Genomic DNA, 20,629 nt, shown 5'->3' with positions numbered 1-20,629 from the left:
TTTCCTCTGAGATCGGGAACTAGACAGGGATGCCCACTCTCTCCACTGTTATTTAACATAGTACTGGAGGTCCTAGCCACGGCAATCAGACAAAACAAAGAAATACAAGGAAACCAGATTGGTAAAGAAGAAGTTAAACTGTCACTATTTGCACATGACATGATACTGTACATAAAAAACCCTAAAGACTCCACTCCAAAACTACTAGAACTGATATCAGAATACAGCAAAGTTGCAGGATACAAAACCAACACACAGAAATCTGTGGCTTTCCTATACACTAACAATGGACCAGCAGAAAGAGAAATCAGGAAAACAACCCCATTCACAATTGCATCAAAAAAAATAAAATACCTAGGAATAAACCTAACCAAGGAAGTGAAAGACTTATACTCTGAAACTACAAGTCACTCTTAAGAGAAATTAAAGGGGACACTAACAGATGGAAACTCATCCCATGCTCGTGGCTAGGAAGAATTAATATCGTCAAAATGGACATCCTGCCCAAAGCAATATACAGATTTGATGCAATCCCTATGAAACTACCAGCAACATTCTTCAATGAACTGGAACAAATAATTCAAAGATTCATATGGAAACACCAAAGATCCCAAATAGCCAAAGCGATCCTGAGAAAGAATAATAAAGTAGGGGGGATCTCACTCCCCAACTTCAAGCTCTACTATAAAGCCATAGTAATCAAGACAATTTGGTACTGGCACAAGAGCAGAGCCACAGACCAATGAACAGACTAGACAATCCAGACATTAACCCAGACATATATGGTCAATTAATATTTGATAAAGGAGCCATGGACATACAATGGCAAAATGACAGTCTCTTCAACAGATGGTGCTGGCAAAACTGGACAGCTACATGTAGGAGAATGAAACTGGACCATTGTCTAACCCCATATACAAAAGTAAATTCAAAATGGATCAAAGACCTGAATGTAAGTCATGAAACCATTAAACTCTTGGAAGAAAACATAGGCAAAAACCTCTTAGACATAAACATGAGTGACCTCTTCTTGAACATATCTCCCCGGGCAAGGAAAACAACAGCAAAAATGAGTAAGTGGGACTATATTAAGCTGAAAAGCTTCTGTACAGCAAAAGACACCATCAATAGAACAAAAAGGATCCCTACAGCATGGGAGAATATATTTGAAAATGACACATCCGATAAAGGCTTGACGTCCAGAATATATAAAGAGCTCACACGCCTCAACAAACAAAAAACAAATAACTCAATTAAAAAATGGGCAGAGGAACTGAACAGACAGTTCTCCAAAAAAGAAATACAGATGGCCAACAGACACATGAAAAGATGCTCCACATCGCTAATTATCAGAGAAATGCAAATTAAAACTACAATGAGGTATCACCTCACACCAGTAAGGATGGCTGCCATCCAAAAGACAAACAACAACAAATGTTGGCGAGGCTGTGGAGAAAGGGGAACCCTCCTACACTGCTGGTGGGAATGTAAATTAGTTCAACCATTGTGGAAAGCAGTATGGAGGTACATCAAAATGCTCAAAACAGACTTACCATTTGACCCAGGAATTGCACTCCTAGGAATTTACCCTAAGAATGCAGCAATCAAGTATGAGAAAGATCAGTGCACCCCTATGTTTATCGCAGCACTATTTACAATAGCCAAAAATTGGAAGCAACCTAAATGTCCATCAATAGATGAATGGATAAAGAAGATGTGGTACATATACACAATGGAATACTACTCAGCCATAAGAAAAGGGCAAATCCAACCATTTGCAGCAACATGGATGGAGCTGGAGGGTATTATGCTCAGTGAAACAAGCCAAGCGGAGAAAGAGAAATACCAAATGATTTCACTTATCTGTGGAATATAAGAACAAAGGAAAAACTGAAGGAACAAAACAGCAGCAGAATCACAGAACTCAAGAATGGACTAACAGGTACCAAAGGGAAAGGGACTGGGGAGGATGGGTGGGTAGGGAGGGATAAGGGGGGGGAGAAGTAGGGGGGTATTAAGATTAACATGCATGGGGGGGTAGGAGAAAAGGGAGGGCTGTACAACACAGAGAAGGCAAGTAGTGATTCTATAACATTTTGCTATGCTGATGGACAGTGACTGTAAAGGGGTTTATAGGGGAGACCTGGTATAGGGGATAGCCTAGTAAACATAGTATTTGTCATGTAAGTGTAGATGAGTGATACCAAAAACAAAACAAAACAAAACAAAACAAAAAAGGGCAGTTCCTGTGTGGTAACCTCCAATGAGTTCTACACAAGGTTATAAAGGGCATATAAAAGTGTAGGCAAAGGGTCTGTTTGCGTTTATACAGAAGATCAAAGCCTAATTGGGCTACCCCGAAAATGAACTAAGATATGATATGAAAGAGAACTTCCAACATCAGCACTCTCGGGAAGACTCATGCCAGAAGATGATCATCAAAAAACCCCAACAAAGATCCACGCACTGCTACAGCTGTAGATGCACTCATCCCACCAGCTCCTGGACTTGCCATGGGAATGAAGGAGATATCTAAGCTGGCCTGTGCATACAGTAAAACAACAAATTTGACTGGATCTATGCTGTTGGAACTCAACCGAGAATTAGGAGAAGTGCAAATTGTAGCACTCCAAAATCTTACAACTACAGACTATTTACTGTTAAAAGAACATAAGGGATGTGAACATTCCCCAGGAATGGGTTGTTTTAATTTGTCTGATTTCTCTCAGACTGTTCAAGTTCAGTTGGACAATATCCACCATATCATAGATAAGTTTTCACAAATGCCTAAGGTGCCTAACTGGTTTCTTGGTTTCACTGGAGATGGCTGGTAATTACAGGTATGCTTTGGTTATGTAACTATACTCCTATTATGTTAATGTGTGTGCGCAATTTAATTAGTAGCTTAAAACCTATACATGCTGAAGTTACTCTACAAGAAGATATGTCAAAGAAATAATCAATCTTCCCATGTTTTCTCCCGCCTGCTACTTCTATAGCTTTTCTTCTTCCTTCCTAATTACAACGAATTCTTAAATAGAATTCGTGCCTCATATCAAATTTACCGAGTATCATAACTCCTCCAAGTGGTAAAGATACCTCAAGACAAATGCTGGGCATAGAAGCCACAGGGCATAAATATGCAAAGAAATAAAAAGCTAACCATTTCAAACAATAAGGCTTCTCTCTCACTTACCAACTTAACATTTCCCTGTATGGCCCCGGAAGATGACTGGTTAGCCAGAGACGGGTAAGATTCCTCAAGGGAGGAACAACCTAAGACAGGCACAGTCGCAGGGGGGTCATCAGGTGAGAAATTGGGGATCAACAGAGGTGAGGCTTAGAACCTCACCCTCCCTGTTCTGAGAGAAATCTTCTGCATATGTGGATGTTTTATTGCCCTGGTCTAGCTTGGATTAACACATAGTCTACAGGCACACACCTGATCATCTACATTTGCTCTCTTACAACACTAAACTATGTTTTCTACCTTTAAGTTGTATCTACCTACCACTTCAGCATTTTATTAAAAATAATAATAATAAAGAGAGAAATGTGGTATCCACATATAAATCAAGTATAAAAACCAAATGAGTATTCATATTTGAACTGACTGTTTATAGTTCATAATGCATGAGCAAAACCGAAAGTTTCTGTGATGACTGCCTTTGTACTGTTCACTATGTAACTTATTCATTATGTAAGAATTTGTTCTCCATGTAAGAACTTGTTTGTTATGCCTCAGAAGATTGGAGACTGTCGAAAATTAGGCTTGGGGTGGATTAATGATTGTGCATTGAGCATTGACTCCCTTATACAGAATTTTATTGTCGTTAACAACCATTTGATTAATAAATATGAGAGATGCCCTCACAAAAAAAAAAAAAAAGGACAGACTTCCAATGGTAAAATAAATAAGTAACCGGGATGTAATGTATAGCATAAGGAATATAGTCAAGATATTGTAACAGCTTGGTAGGGTGATAGCTGGAACCTAGAATTATGTATATAAATGTTTTATCACTGTGTTGTACACTTGAAACTAATGTAATGTAATACTGTGCGTCAACTACCCTTCAATAAAAAATAATTATCTAAAAAAAAAAACAACAACTCATGCTTGCTGTAAAACAGGAGAATGCTAATGCAGAAGTTTTACTTTTTTACTGCTTCGTCATTCTAAATTAAAATATGGAATAAATCCACTTAATTCAAAGACATTTTACTCGAAAAAAGGATGATAATTTTTCTTAATCACATGAGGAAACCAACCGAACTGTACCGACTTCCTAAAGTTATGAGGTTGTTTTCAGAACCATCACCAGTGTTTATGAAGTCATTCACTTGGTCAAGAGGCCCTCTAGCATTTTCCAATGCCCTTTGAAGATAAGTAAGGGAACAATGACGCTCTCAGAGAACCCAAGGGCATGTGGCCACCCCAGACAGAGATGCTGGGAGCTGCCCCTGCACCGTCCATACCGAGAGCAGTGGAGCAAGTCTCTGTGCTTCTCTGGTGACAGGGTCAATGACAGCCACGACATCAAAGTACGTCTCCCCTTCCTTCGGCCTCAGTTTAATGGCACTAAAGAGAACAAAAGGATAAAACATTAAACTGGAAAGCAGAAAAATTAACTTTTTTTTTTTTTAGTCCAATGTAACTACCAGCCCTGTTGGTATTTTGTCTTGGCAGTGGGTTTCAGCCCTGGGCAAGTTCACTATGGAGTCAGTGAGACAGAGAAATGACAATGGAAAGTTGTAGGAGTGAAAGGGTTTATATCAACTTTTTTCCCACAGTGGCAGGTCAATCACTAGAATCCCGTCCACCCAGAGCGAGTCTGCGTGCAGCAGGCCGGTCTCTGCCTCTGGGCCTCTCTGCCCCTGCAGCCGTCTCAGTCTCTGTCCTCGGCACTGCCACCACTCCAGCCTCTGCTCTCCTGCAGCTTTGAGGTCATGCAGCCATGCCAGTGTCGCAGAGCACTGGACAGAGCTCTTTTATAGAGTCAATAACAACGTATTGCCCACACACGTGTAGTGAGCTAGCCAACCAGGGCCAGGTGAGAGAATCCTGGCCATAGGAAACTTCATTTTATCCACATATTTCAAAAAAAACTTAAGATCTAGAATAAAAAGGCTACATGGTGATCAAATACGTCATTACATGTACTTCAAAGTGTGTAAAACCTTCTAGTGACTTGGGTTCACTCCAAATGTACCAAAAGATTTGTGTTGAGAGAGGAAAACCAGCTTGAAATGTTACTTAACAAAAAACTGCAAAAGGATGTTTGTAGCAGTTATAGAATATTACACCAATTTTTATTTCTCAGCAACAAGGGTATGAGGAAACAAGAAACAAATGTATTTTTTAAAAAATAATAAAGGAACATATGAAAATTATAGAAAACTTGCAAAAAAAGAGAAAAAGGAAATAATCATAAAACCTCCCCTCCTCAATCCAACCACTTTGTAGAATATTTCTAAATACTTCTTCCTAAAAGTCTGTATAAAAATGAGCCACACCTAAGGAATATTAGTGATTTTATAATAATTCTTTCCTTGCCCCAACACTTTATCATAAAGATTTTTCCATGTTGTTAAAGATCAAATATCACGAATAAGAAATAATCTTCTGTTTACCAAGGGATCCGGCACAGTTTACTCAAGCTCTTGTTTATTGCTGGACATGTAGGTGGCTTTCAACCTGCAGATAACTTGGCTCACGTGGCTTTTTTCATATTTGGAAACTGCTTTGAGTTGACGAAGTCCTAGACATGAGATAACTGTCACAGGACACAAATGTTTTTGTGGCTAATATGTATTGTCAATCACATTTCCAGAAGAACTAAACCAATTTAGAGGGACACGAACTAAACCAATTTAGAGGGACAAGTTCCCCAAGTCCTTGCTGGCATTAAGTTATACATATTTTGTCTGTTTTCAGTGAGAAACAACAGCTGGTTAGGATTCAGTCAATGCCTCCAGGATTTCTGGGGAGAACACACATTTCTCCCCATATGTAGTTTCCAGCTACATGGCCACCTTTCCGAGGTCACACTGACTTAGGTCACCTAAGAGGAGCAGGAGCCTCTGATAGATTTTTAAAGAGGAATAAACTTGAAAGGATTTAAAAATACATCCAATTTTCCAAAAAACATCACTTAAACCAACGCTTATCTTTGCTCTGAAAAAGATTTTAGTATAGTTTTGATGCTAACCACTAATGTTTTATGCAAAAACATTACCCAGTGGGGTGAAAATAAAAGTACAAATAGAACATTACTAATAAAATTGTATAACTATAGTTTAAATGATGGTGAAGATTGTTTCAAATCTTAACTGCTAAGGAAATGACCATCAGAAGAGATTCGCGCCTGCACTGAAGCAGACATCTTTAATTTTTGAGAATATTAGCAATTCCAGCTGCTGGTAATTATTCCAAAACAATTTTTTTACCCTAAGACCAGCAGCACCTGCTTCACCTGGGAATCTGTTAGAAAGTGTCAGTCCCCCACCCAGACTTGCTAACTCAGGAAGTCTGCGGGTAGGGTCAGCAATATGCATTTTAACAGACTCTAGGCCTTAGAACCACTGCCCTCAGATTACCTGTACCTCCATGTCACTGTGAATTCCAGGAGGAACTGCTCCTAAGAGCACAACATTATACAGAGTTTCATAGGAACCAAGACGACCAGTCCCAAACAGTCCTCTGGAGTATAGCATCTGAGTCAACCTAGTTCCATGGGACATGTTCATGTTCTGACTTGGTGTCCTAGGTGACCCACAGAAGGCATACCCCGAAACTGACCCTGTGAGGTCCTTTAACCACCCCACATCTCTGTAACAGAAAGAGAAGGCAAGACAAAAACCACGAAAACAGGAATACTGGTGTGGAAATGGAGAAAGGTATAAACTTAACATCATGTTTAAATACACTTGCTGTGCTACTCAGAGAAAAGTCCAGAATAAGGTCAAAAGTGGCGGCATGGGAACAAGGTTTGGGGATCACACACATTTTCATGAGGTGAACACAGGAAATGTCAAAGAATACAGTGCTTCACTGGTCACTCGGGGGGCCTGGTAAGCAATGCAGACGCTGACAGGAACACGGGGCTGGGCCAGAGACTCTGCATTTCCTGCAGGTCCCAGACAGTGCCCTACCACTGCCCCATGGGCACTTTCAGGCAGGGGTATATATACATAACTGACAATTTAGAACTTTTTGGTTCTTGACAAATAAGAAACATCTGACTTAAATATAACAAACACTCATATAGCTAACACAACCCCAGTAGGAAGAAGTTCTCTAGTTACAATTTGTATATAACAAAATTTGTAATCTGGGGATTTTAATTATATAAAACTCATGAGAAAACAGTGTTCTAAAGAGGGAAGAGTTCTTGCTTGGTGTGGAGAAAGCGAAGGTTCCTATGGCCAGGATTCTCACCTGGCCCTGGTGGGCTTGCTCACCTGCCCCATGTGGGCAATACATTATTACTGACTCTATATAAAGAGCTCCGCCCAGTGCTCTGGGCTGCATGGCTGCAAGACAGCAAAGACTGGAGTGATGGCAATGCCGAGGACAGGGACAGAGACTGAGATGGCTGCGGGGGCAGAAAGGCCCAGAGACAGAGATGAGATTGCTGCATGCAGCCTCACTCTGAGTGGACGGGATTCTAGTGACTGACCTGCCACCATGGGAATAAAGTTGGGTATAAACGCTTTCACCCTAGAACGTTCCACTGTCATTTTTTCAGTCTCACTGAACCCATAGTGAACTTGTCCAGGGCTGAAACCCACTGGCAAAACACTCAGACTCAACTACAAGATGGGACAAAGCAAACAAGAAGGAAACATGTTACCTGTGGAGTAACTGGGTAATGAGCTATGCCTGGAAGTATACAGAGAGTGCGAAGGTAGTGTAATGAACAAAACCCAACCTGGGTCAACGAGGGGCTATAGAAGTCTCCACACAATGGCAAAATAAGAAATGAGCAGACATAGCCAGGGAGAAAGGAGAGGGTCTCCATTCTGGTCTGCAATCAATAATCCGTTCAAACTTGATCCTCACAAGGACTGGCTATGTGAAAGCACAGGTCAATTAAACCAATGTCCAATCTGCCCCAAACTAATTAATCAGGACCAGAGAGGAGCAGGATGCAAGCTTCTGTATCTAAAGGCTCCCTGGGTGATTACAAGGTACCATCCAGCTGCGTACCTGCCTAGTAAGGCAAGTGCCACATACATCACCTGAGGATGTTCCTTCTAAAGACAAGTACATATTAAGTCCAAGCATGAGGAAACAACCCAGACTGTGAGACATTCCACGAGAAAACTGGCCTGGACTCTCACAAAAAGTCAATTGTTTAGGAACCCCCTCCACCCCCCAAAAAAGGCAGGGAACTGTTCTGGATTAAAGACTAGAAAGACACAACAACTAACTGCCATGTGTGATCTGGACCAAAACAAAAAATGAAATCGTTGTAAAAGGTCATTACAGGCACACCAGAGAATTTGAATATAGACTATGTATTAATATCACTGTACCAAAAAGAATTACTCTTTCAAGGTTAAATTTCTGAGATATGCTAACAGTACTGTGGAGAAACTCCTAGTTCTCAGGAGAATATGCTGAAGAATTCAGGCATGAAGTGTAACGGTGTCTGAAATGTCCTTTCAAATGGTTCATAAAAAAAAGATGGGTATGTGTTATGTTTTCTGAAAACATATAAATACATATCACATGTATGATACACATACATATACACATAAGATGACAGATAAATGTGGCTCAATGTTAACAACTGTGGAATCAAGATTAAGGATACTTAGGTATTCACTGCAAGTCTCTAAACTATTCTCTAGGTTTGAAACTTTCCAAACAAAAAACTGGAAGACAAAAGACTTCCTCACAATGCTAAATTGTTTTTGATTTATTAAGAACAAAACATTTTTCAATACAAGATGAATGAGACAAGTGCTCTGAAAATTGATGTTTCATTAAATGCTTTCTGCCTTCTAAAATGCTTTTCTGCATTCAGAACTATTTCAGATTTACTTAGAAATGAATGTCAATATGCAACTGAGATCAAGATACGAATTTTACACATGAATATGAATATATATGAAAACTGCATGCCCAACAAGCTTTCCCATTCTTATAAGGACATACACATACTGTGTATGGAAAGGATAAAGGAGCTGAGGCAAAGGCAACCTTGAGAGTTTAATAATTAAACAAGTGTACAAATTCAGCATCACTCTGATACCTGTGCCTGTCTTCAAAAAACTGGTACTCAATTCTTGCATCTCCTTTCGGTTGGGCTGACAGGAGAGCATCCACCTTCATTACCAAGTCACTGGCCCTGAAAGATGCAGTTGGTGAAAGTTAGCATATTCAACTGAAGGTTTTCCCAATTATTGCTGCACTTAATATAATCCACCTAAGTACTGATAGACACCATGGTGTTCATGACGTGAACAGAGTATGAACTTTGTACCAACAGACATGAGAAAAAGTGCTGATTGTGTAACTGATTAGTTTTGTAACCTTGGGGGGAAGGTGCTGATTTTTCCTTATGTGAAATGGGGATACTACCTACTCTACATGGCTCTTGTAAATACTGCACTGGCTAAACATACAAAGGCACCTCACTCAGGGCCTGGCCCATAACAGACTGTCAGTGCCATTTACATTCTCCTGCACTCTCTTCTGAGTAACATTATCACTTTTCATTATTTTTAAAGCAATAATTAACTGGAAAAAAAAACATTCAGGGGAAAAAAATGAGAAAAATGAGACACACAATACCATTATCAAGAAATATGCACCATAAAAAAACCTAAGAAATCCACTCCAAAACTACTAGATCTAATAGTCAGCAAACTTGCAGGATACAAAATTAATAAACAGAAATCTGTTGCATTCCTACACACTAATGATGAACTAGCAGAAAGAGAAATCAGGAAAACAATTCCATTCACAGTTGCATCAAAAAGAATAAAATACCTAGGAATAAACCAAGGAAGTGAAAGACCTATACTCTGAAAATGACAAGACACTCATGAGAGAAATTAAAGAGGACACCAATAAATGGAAACACATCCCATGCTCATGGATAGGAAGAATAATATTGTCAAAATGGCCATCTTGCTTAAAGCAATTTACAGATTCAATGCAATTCCTATCAAAATACCAACAGGATTCTTCAATGAACTAGAGCAAATTGTTCTAAAATTCATATGGAACCACAAAAGACCCTGAATAGCCAAAGAAATCCTGAGAAGGAAGAATAAAGCTTGGGGGATTATGCTCCCCAACTTCAGGCTCTACTACAAAGCCACAGTAATCAAGACAATTTGGTACTGGCACAAGAACAGAACCATAGACCAATGGAACAGACTAGAGAGCCCAGATATAAACCCAAGCATATATGGTCAATTAATATATGATAAAGGAGCCACAGAGATACAATGGGGAAATGACAGCCTCTTCAACAACTGGTGTTGGCAAAACTGGACAGCTACGTGTAAGAGAACAAAACTGGATTATTGTTTAACCCCATACACAAAAGTAAACTCAAAATGGATCAAAGACTTGAATGTAAGTCATGAAACCATAAAACTCTTAGAAGACAACATAGGCAAAAGTCTCCTGAATATAAGCATGAGCAACTTCTTCCTGAATGCATCTCCTTGCGCAAGGGAAACAAAAGCAAAAATGAACACATGGGACTACATCAAACTAAAAAGCTGTACAGCAAAGGACACCATCAACAGAACAAAAAGGCACCCTACAGTATGGTAGAATATATTCATAAACGACATGTCTGACAAGGAGTTAACATACAAAATATATAAAGAACTCACACGCCTCAACACCCAAAAAGCAAATAACCCAATTAAAAAATAGGCAGAGGATGTGAAGAGACAATTCTCCAAAGAAGAAATTCATATGGCCAACAGACACATGAAAAGATGCTCCACATCACTAATCATCAGGGAAATGCAAATTAAAACCATAATGAGATATCACCTCATACAAGTAAGGATGGCCAGCATCGAAAAGACTAAGAATAACAAATGCTGGTGAGGATGCGGAGAAAGGGGAACCCTCCTACACTGCTGGTGGGAATGTAAGCTAGTTCAGCCATTGTGGAAAGCAATATGGAGGTTCCTCAAAAAACTAAAAATAAAAATACCATTTGACCCAGGAATCCCACTCCTTGGAATTTACCCAAAGAATACAACTTCTCAGATTCAAAAAGACAGATGCACCCCTATGTTTACAGCAGCACTATTTACAATAGCCAAGAAATGGAAGCAACCTAAGTGTCCATCAGTAGATGAATGGATAAAGAAGATGTGGTAAATATACACAATGGAATACTATTCAGCCATAAGAAAGAAACAAGTCCTACCATTTGCAACAACATGGATGGAGCTAGAGGGTATTATGCTCAGTGAAATAAGCCAGGCGGAGAAAGACAAGTGCCAAATAATTTCCCTCATTTGTGGAGTATAACAACGAAGCAAAACTGAAGGAACAAAACAGCAGCAGAGTCACAGACTCCAAGAAGGGACTAGTGGTTACCAAAGGGGAGGCGTGTGGGAGGGCAGATGGGGAGGGAGGGAGGAGGGGATTGAGGGGTATTATGTTTAGCACACATGGTGTGGGCAGGTCACGGGGAAAACAGTGTAGCACAGGCAAACAGTGAATCTGTGGCATCTCACTACACTGAGGGACAGTGACTGCATTGGGGTACGGGTGAGGACTTGATAATATGGGTAAATGTAGTAACTACATTATTTTTCATGTGAAACCTTCATAAGAGTATATATCAATAATACCTTAATAAAAATTTTTTTAAAAAAGAAATAAGCACCAATAACACTTGGCTCATAATTCTTCTGTATGTTTTAATATGTGTGTGTGTGTGTGTGTACATATAAACAAAAGTGACATTATATTATTTGGTAACCTGCTTGTTCCTTTAGCATTATAAACATCTTTTGTGGGATAATAGAGGGGTACAGCAGCATTTTCAATGACTACATAATATTTTATCTTGGCGGGGGATACATAATCTATAAAACTGACTAGCTTTTGAACATCTCGGTTGTTTCTGACTTCACTATTACAGTCATCACTGCAGTAAACAACTCAGGAAAGCATTTCTGCTTTTCCCTGCCCCTTCTAAAGTTGATTTCTAACTAAGGAAGATCTTGAACTAAATCATAAGACTGAAAAAAATGCCCTGATCTGATGAACTGAGGACTAAATTCCAAGAATTCTAGAAGAGCACTTGTGAATATATTTGGAAAGGAATCAAGCCTCTACATTTTCTCATTAAACTAAACAACTGTATCAAATTATCTCTCAGTACTTCTTGATACTAACTCTGAATACAGATGATACAGGCCATTGTTTCCTGTTATTGTCAACACTGACACAAAACTTGTCAAGGGACACTTGGTTATGTGGACTGGGGTGGGGAGCAGAAAACAAACTCCCTAAGGGCTCATGAAGCACCGTATCTTCAGAAAGCCGAGGATGGCATCGTGGCCACAGGTCTGCATCACGCGTGAATGCTGAGGCTGTCACAACGGGCTGCTCCAGGAGCAGCTCTGGCACCAAGGAAAACCCTAGATAGGCAAGGAGATTCTGAGAACCCTCACGATTTGACCTTATTTCCCTAAATTCACTCCAAACAGACCCAGAGCCATCTCTGGTTGGTAAAAGGCAAGCCTGTGCATAGTTGGGCTTTGCATCATTCCCAAAGACTCCAGAGAGAAGTGGTCCAAGGGCACACCACACCAAGCTGTGTCCGGGATAGGCACAGCCCCCTGGCCTGCATTAGAAGTGTTTTATCGACCAGAACAAGGGGTGTCACTCAGGAGCCACTGAGGCTGGAGAGAACCTCTTTAGCTGTAGCCCCATATTGGCTGAGATGAAAAAAGATTCCTTCCCACATCACACAAGACTTGGCAACTATCAAAGCCAACACTTCACGGAGACACACATCTTGAACTCTGCACCATGATGACATGTGAAAAAGAGGAGCAAGAAAACCAGAACTTTCAGATTTTTTGTTCCTCCACCTATGCACCAATAGGCACAAGAGAGTGAAGCAGCGGCTCACGGAATGGGGGAGGGTACGTGTGTATCGGACACTTGGGAGGGATTACTACCCAGAAAGTCTGAAGGACTCCCACAGCTCAACAATAAAAAATAAAGTTAACAATGGGCAAAGGACTTGGATACTTTTCCAAAGATGTACAAATGGCCAATAAACACATGCAAAACTGCTCACCACCACTGATCATTAGGAAAGTACAAATCAAACCACAAGGAGATACCACTTCACACCCATAAGAATGGGTATCACTAAGAAAACAGAAAGTAGCAAGGGTTGATGAAGATGTGGAGAAACTGGAGCCCTTAAGTATTACTGGTGGGAAAGTCAAGTAGTTCATTTGGGGATGATGCAAATTTCCTCTGTGGGAAAAGGTACAATGGCACCTCAAAAAATTGAGCATAAAAATATATACCCCAACTACAAATTCATCTGGTGTTTAATGCAAAACTATGTATGTGTATATGACTATGGGTTCTAGTTACACAGTAGATACATAGGCAAGTCAAATAATTTATTTTCTTTTATTGAGAAATAACTCACTAAAATATATTAGTTAAAAACACCACTGAAAGAATTAAAATGAAAATAAAAGCCCAACAATACCTTTTGTAGGATACAAAAAGAAACAACTCATGCTTCCACACTGGTAAATAAAGGGAAAGAAGCATTAGCCTGCCTCTCCTTTCCGGAACCAACACCGAAGGTAACCAAACAGGCGACGAGGGAAAGTACCTCTTTACATAATCAGCATTCCAAGTTAATGAATAAGCTCACCCCTCTACTTTTGTGTATGTTTGAAACTTTCCACAATCAAAAGTTAAAAAAAAAAAAGGAGAAAATGAATTCAGTTCTTTAAATAGCTGGCTACAAAATGAACTTGTTTTCAACAGAAGTATAAAACACACTTGAATTGAGGAGCATGATTACATTTTAAAGCTGGAAATAGAGCTGTCATGGAACAGGGGGCAGGAAGACACCCTGAGACACAGACTAATGAATTTCTGCGGCTGCAAGACTTACACATCTTCTTCTACCCGGAGCTGCTGAATATGAGATTTGATTTTCTGTCCTGAAGTTTTTAAGATGATGTTTTCTAGGAGGTGGAAATCGTCTTGGTTAAAGAGTTCACTGTCCTCCAGTGGCCCAATGATCTGTGAGAAGAGCGGGGCAGTCAGTGCTGGAGTCAGCGCTGTCCTGGGGCCACCTTCCAAACCTAGTCGCTTTAAAGATCTGGGACACACGAGGTCTAAATACAGTCAATGAATAAAGTAATAATGAAACCCAAATCACCTCATACAGCTATTTATTTACTTATCAGTTCCTCACCCACACAGAGTGTGGGCTTGTATACGTCACAATATTTTCACAGTAAGCAACTCTGAAGTACAATAAAATAGCAATAAGCTTTTGTTAATTCCCACTGGACAGAAATAACAAAGCCAAAATAGTCATGGAGTGACAATTACCAGAGATTTTACCCTAAGGGCTAAGCATGTAAAGTTTGCTATGTCCACCATGGTCTGACTTCAGCGGCCACAGACATTTATGAGACGTGCCAGTTAGGTTCAAAGGGCGCACCACTCTCAACCTGGTCCCCACAGAGGACGAACACTGTGTGTATCAAAGGCCTGCTAAGTTATGTCCTGAGAGCCACTCCTAGGACAACACTAAACAGCAGGAAGGTTTCACACAGGATGTTCATGTCAAAAAGCAAACTTCCTTTGAAAGAAGGGTGCAGAGATTACAATCAGCACTGCATAAGCCCTGACCACCCTTGGAAAGAGAGTCGCGGTGTCTGGAGAGTTTACTAGCTTCAGAGGAGAGTGCTGCCAAGACTGCTCACTGATCGACCTTGAAGTCAAGCTTGTCTCAGGACAGAATCCTCACCCTTCCATTGCTGATCACCGCCCTCTGTCCTCTCTTCAGCTTCAGAACATCCCTGCAGTACATGGCATGAGACAAAATGAAATCCATTTTGGAAGATTCAAAGACCTCTTTAAAAAGACTGAAATCCATGCCCTAGGAAAGTAATTGTTATTAAGGAAAAGTAATTGTTATTAAGCAAGCCATTAAAATGAAGAAGTATAATGAATAAATCACAAAATTCTCTTTTAGTGGTAATAGCTCATTTAAATAATCTATCTTATGATGTCTCAGTCCTCCACTGTCCCTGATCTTCCCCTACCCATCCACCTATCAAGTAATGCTTATTTCCTTTTCCTATTCTTTTATGTAATCATCCAACTAGCAAATTATTCTTCATGAAGTTTTACTCTTTTTAAAATCTTGCTAATTTCAAGTGAGAGCCTTTCTGTCAAGTATATGCATTATTTTATAAGAAATTTTAAAATTGCAAAACAGTCAAAAACAGTAACTTCTACAAATCAATAAACATATTAGAAACACATCAAGAATACATAGCCTCTAATTTGTAAGTGGCTTAAACCTCACTTTTTTGCTCTATAAACAAATCTAATATTGTCTATCTTTCAAAAACTATACAAAACATGGTTTTGTGCTTAAACATAAACTTGTATCAGACACATTTTGAAACCTAGCAAGTTTAAAAGTAATAAAGGGAATGAGGCAGTATAGTTATTTCTTGGAAATATTCTTTCAAATTAAAAAAAAAGTCCTCTGAAACTCAGAACTCAAATCACAAATCCTCATCATGAACAGAACACAGCAGTTCACAGCAGTGAACTTCCATGGCAAATAAGAGAATGAGGCAGCCTCCCGCCAGGCACACTCACCCCAACAGAGAACGCCCCGATGTCAGCGCCTTCGGCCAGGGCCTCCGCGGTCTCCTCCTTGGCCATTTTTGTGATGAAGTTCTTAGCAGCATTGGAGGTCTGTGTTTGCAGAGCTGCCCAGATTGCTCTGGAGATCTGAGTGTTCTCATAACGTATGTCTTCACTAGGATTATTGATCATGCTTATTCTAACATTGTTACTGGATTTCTATTTACAAAATGGGAAATAAGAGTTACATGGTAGATGTTGTGAACTTAAAAGGTGGTGTTAACATTAGTCATATTCCTTAAGTAGCAAATAATACTTCTCTTCAAAGCCTTCGGTAGCCTTCTGCACACAGAATACAATTTAAATGCTATGGCCAGGCATTCAAAGCCCTGCATGAACCAGCTCCCAGCCTTCCTTTCCAATTTCATCCCTTATCATCCCTGTAAATAGAGTCCTCTAGTTCCCCAGTGCATTTTGCATTCTTCTAATACACAGCGTACCTCATGCCAACTGCAAACCCCAACTACATCCCTGTCTCTATTTTCTCAAGTCCCAACCATTTTTCAAGGCCCTGCTCAAACCCTTCTTTGTTCATCTGGCCTCTCCAGATTCCTAGTAAAAATTAATCTCTCCCTGAGTAAGGCAAGAATCCATGTGGAAGACAGTACCTGGGATCCATAAAACCAAAAAAGTGTAATTCATACTTAAGTATATCAAAAGGCATATAAAAGAATATTCATAGCAACATTCTTCAGAATAGCCCCAAACTAGAAATAATACATCCATCAAATAGATTAAACAAATAAACTTTGTGGTATAGCCATATGATACAATATTACACACTGAAGTATCTGTGTAGTATCATGGATGAATGTCAAAAATGTTTAGTAAAGAAACCAAACACAAATAGGTACTATAAGATGCCATTTAAATGAAGTAAGAAACAGGCACACTTAGTATATGTGAACAGAGGTCATCTGGAGCAAAGCACTGCTGGGAAGGGCATTCAGCAACTTGCTGATTCTCTGTTTCTTGACCTGGGGCTGGTCACAATGGTGTGTTCACTTTGTGACACTGTGTATCCTATGATCCATGTACTTCTTTTGAACCTATTTTTCTTCAATTAAAGTATTTATTTTAAAAATTCAACTCTCCCTTCCTGTTCTCCACTCTACCACCACTGGAGCATTTATAAATTTGAGTTGGAGGTCTTACATATATCTATTTCCTTTCACTCCAATTTACCTCTGAATTGACCACAGCATCTAGACTGTTCCCTTAGACAATAAAGGCACCCAGCAGTTAGTGAAGTGAAAACCACCTGGATAGTTCAGTGTTTCAGTAAGCCTCCTATGACACAGGGTGGCAGTGCTGCAATTCTGATGAAGCTCCAATGTGAAACTGCTCAGGAAAAGGAATTTAACATCTCATTCTCTGACAAGGACACTCTCTAGAAGCTCGAATTTCTTCTTGCCCATTTGCCACTGCTATTCACTAAGTTCTACGGCTTATGAACTGCTTGTCTTTCCGACCATCTATAACACACCTACTTCTGTTATACAGGCACTAGCATGTCTGCACGGCATTTCTCCCACATCCAGACCTCTCTCAATGTGAAGACCCCGTCTCTCCCATACAATATATAACATGATCTTTGCAGCACCTCTACAGCGAGACCATGAACAGTCATGCAATAAAAATTTGTCTGTGATGAGGATCTCATTATTTTTTTCTCTGAAAGAATCTATTCCCTCAAATGAAGCCAGAGTATTGCAGTCATCTCTTCTTTCTTACTAGCTGGCAGACCTCCGAAGAAACAATGCCTTTCCCCCAAGCACTAAGAAAGCAGGACTCCCACCTCCCCACCAGAACAACCATGTCAGCACCCATTTGCCATGAGGAACATGGCAGTCTCCGAAGAAACCACAGCATGAAACTGTAGATACTTGCCTGATGTTTAACAGCATCATACAGTAACTGCCTTCCAGAAGGGCTATCAAAATCCCCAACAATCCAAAAAGTTACTGGCCTAATAAACGAATCATCTGTAGAAAATCAAAAACATATAGTGAGTTGTATGGAAAAAAGCATTCTATGTTTCAATACTGTTATTAAGCCAAATAACTTCTGAAAACCATGCAAGAACTAAGAAAATGACAAGTTTAATAAAGATTCAAAGCAAAAGTAGTGAAACTTCTATACTACAATGAAAGCAGGGTAACCTTCCACATGGCTTAATTACAAACTAGGATCATGCACTTATGCTATTATGGTTTGGCCATCTGGTAGCATGTAAAATGAAAGAGAACTTTTGAATATGTGGGTAACAAATTATGGTCTTTAATCATATTAATTTATATACTTATATATTACAATTGATATGAACTAAAATTATTTGCAAACATTTATACAAAATTATCTGCACTGATAAATTTTCTACTGTTACCCACAGATTCCAGAAACATCACAATAAAATGTCAGTAAATTCTGAATCACAGAGTTGCCTGAAACCACATAAGATAATTAAGAAAGAGAACATTCTGAAGTTTAAAGTTACCATAGACTTCCTTGGAGGACATTCCTGGACAAAGGTAAAGGAAAAAGAGTAGAAGAAAAGAAAAGGTCATTTCTATAATTAATGCCCACTATAAGAGTCAAAGTGTTAAATAATGTCTAACACAATCTATGTTTCCTTCTGTCCTTAGTCCCATTAGTGTAACAGCACTGCCCCAGGACCCCTCAGAACCAATTTCTTTGAAGAATTAAATGGGGCAAGTGCCTATACTTAAAAATATCAGAGCAATTCTGATAATTCAAATCATTGGAAATTCTCCCCGCAAGAAGACTACAAGTAGGGACACGAATAGCTGCCTTACAGGACAGTCAGGGCTCTAAAAGAGTAATAAGTGTGACCAGGGGGGAAAAGTATCTGGCTGCCATAAAAAGGATATCATTTCACACATTTTTAGCATAAGTAAATAATTCTACATAAAAATCAGTTTAAAAATTTACAGAAGGATTCCTAGAACTAAGTAAACGCTAAAATAATAAACCAATGTTGTCAATAAAGAGGGAGGTCAAACCAATTTTCACTCCATCAACCCATTTTTATAAATGTTTTTTCATTTTGAACCATGAAAAGTTTTTTCTTTTGAGTTGAATATCTCATATAAAATTTCAAAGGTTAACATTTGAATTTTCAAAAATATATAAAGAATTCAATTTTAAATAGGTATTTTCTAGATTCAAATCATTCTAATAAAAAAATTAATGAAAGAAATTATGGAGTATCTTTCCCAATAGATAATAAAGATTGAATTATTTTTGCTAATACAAAAAAAAAAAAAAAAAACAAAGGCTGACTCCCAGATAAGCCAGAAGTGGATTATTACCTTTCTTCGTCAGATAGTTCATACTATTGGCTACAGCAGCAGTCTGGCCTTGGGAATCCAAGACAGTAAATCTAGCATAATCATCCACATAGAAATTATCTAGAAGAAAAAAATTGAAAGATTTATAATTCATATGTTCATAATTAAATACAAGTCTATAATTTATAATTAAATGCCTAAATTCCATCTAACACTAATACTCAAATGATAATCTGATTTGACCATAAGATTTGTAACAATGCATGAGAGAAATACATTGTTTCACGTTTACTGTCCAAATTTACAAGATCCCTACCCCATTTGATCACACTTTTAATACACAACAAAAAATACATAAGCCTCACATTCTCTCATATATGTTTATGTCATTTTAGTAGTTTATTATTCTATTCCCACCCTTACTGTTTTACAACTAGAAAACGATCCTGTAGTGGGACCTCTGAACTCCGTCTCTCCCTCCACAGTCCATCCACGGGAACAAGTGCTTCCCTGTACAGTAGGAGGGGTGGTTAGCAGGGGAGAAGATACAAGACTCTGACTGTCATGTTCTCATGTCTAACAAAATAATATATTTTTATCCTTAACAGACATAAAAGGTCATTTTCACTCTTTGTAGATACGTTTCTTTTCTGATTTAGTGCCCACAGCCAGTGCTCTTACTAATCACTTCCCTTCAGATTACCCTTGCTAAAATCCCAGTTTCATCAAGTCATTCCCTTGCTCTAAACTACCCAGTCATCTCTTCCTGCCTACAGAATGGTCTCCAGCCTCTACCTCACAAGCCCTCCATCTCCAGCACTCTCCCCAATCTTAAGAGTCCTTATACCCCAATACAATCACCACCCTTCTCTCACCGCCCTCCATGCACAGCTTGCTCGCCTGCTCTCCCATCTATCTGTCTACCCCCTCCCTCATCTCCCCCCCTACTCAACAGAGCACACCGAGGGCCTGCTATCCTGTCAGTCAGTATTCCAGTAAAAGGAAAGCAACACTAAATCAGACACGGCCCATGACATCACAGAGAGAAGGGCAGAAAGCACCAAAGCAGCCTTCCGGAAAGCTCCCTGGACAGTAAAGGCCAAAAGCAGCATAAGTAACGGGGAGGTGGAGCTGTGACCACTGGGTCAGGAGGACACCAGCTGCTCCTCCACTGAAAGCGACACATGCTCACCAGGCAGATGGCTTCTTTGCTACTGGGAACTAGCATCGTTTCACAGCTGATCACTACCACACTCGGTGGGAAAAGACATCCAAAAACACACAACTACTGCTATGCTCCTCATTCACGAGTACTCCTGACATCACTCTCCAGTCTAATTAAACATGTTGGAAACAACAAAACTCAGGACAAAGACTCACAGTA

The 20,629-nt window shown here is 39.5% G+C and overlaps 1 protein-coding gene across 5 annotated transcripts in view; it reads right to left on the bottom strand.

Moving 5' to 3' along the window:
* UGGT1 (UDP-glucose glycoprotein glucosyltransferase 1) overlaps positions 1-20,629 on the bottom strand; it is a 133,458-nt gene that overhangs the window by 39,078 nt on the left and 73,751 nt on the right. For 4 of the 5 annotated variants that reach the window (XR_005024613.2, XR_005024612.2, XR_005024611.2 and 1 more), the window contains exons 20-27: positions 19,267-19,365; positions 18,432-18,455; positions 17,825-17,919; positions 15,887-16,093; positions 15,021-15,152; positions 14,154-14,284; positions 9,264-9,359; positions 4,480-4,582 (exon numbers count right to left, since the gene is read on the bottom strand). Coding sequence is in view for 2 of the 5 variants with exons in the window: in XM_036884354.2 (XP_036740249.2) it covers positions 4,480-4,582; positions 9,264-9,359; positions 14,154-14,284; positions 15,021-15,152; positions 15,887-16,093; positions 17,825-17,919; positions 18,432-18,455; positions 19,267-19,365 (887 nt within the window). In the remaining 3 variants the exon portion in view is untranslated. The remainder of the gene's footprint in view (positions 1-4,479; positions 4,583-9,263; positions 9,360-14,153; positions 14,285-15,020; positions 15,153-15,886; positions 16,094-17,824; positions 17,920-18,431; positions 18,456-19,266; positions 19,366-20,629) is intronic. The other variant, XM_036884355.2, reaches the window with a different exon arrangement.

Source organism: Manis pentadactyla, chromosome 8, assembly GCF_030020395.1.
Source record: "Manis pentadactyla isolate mManPen7 chromosome 8, mManPen7.hap1, whole genome shotgun sequence".
Lineage (NCBI taxonomy): Eukaryota > Metazoa > Chordata > Mammalia > Pholidota > Manidae > Manis > Manis pentadactyla.
This window is presented reverse-complemented; position numbering and strand designations above follow the sequence as displayed.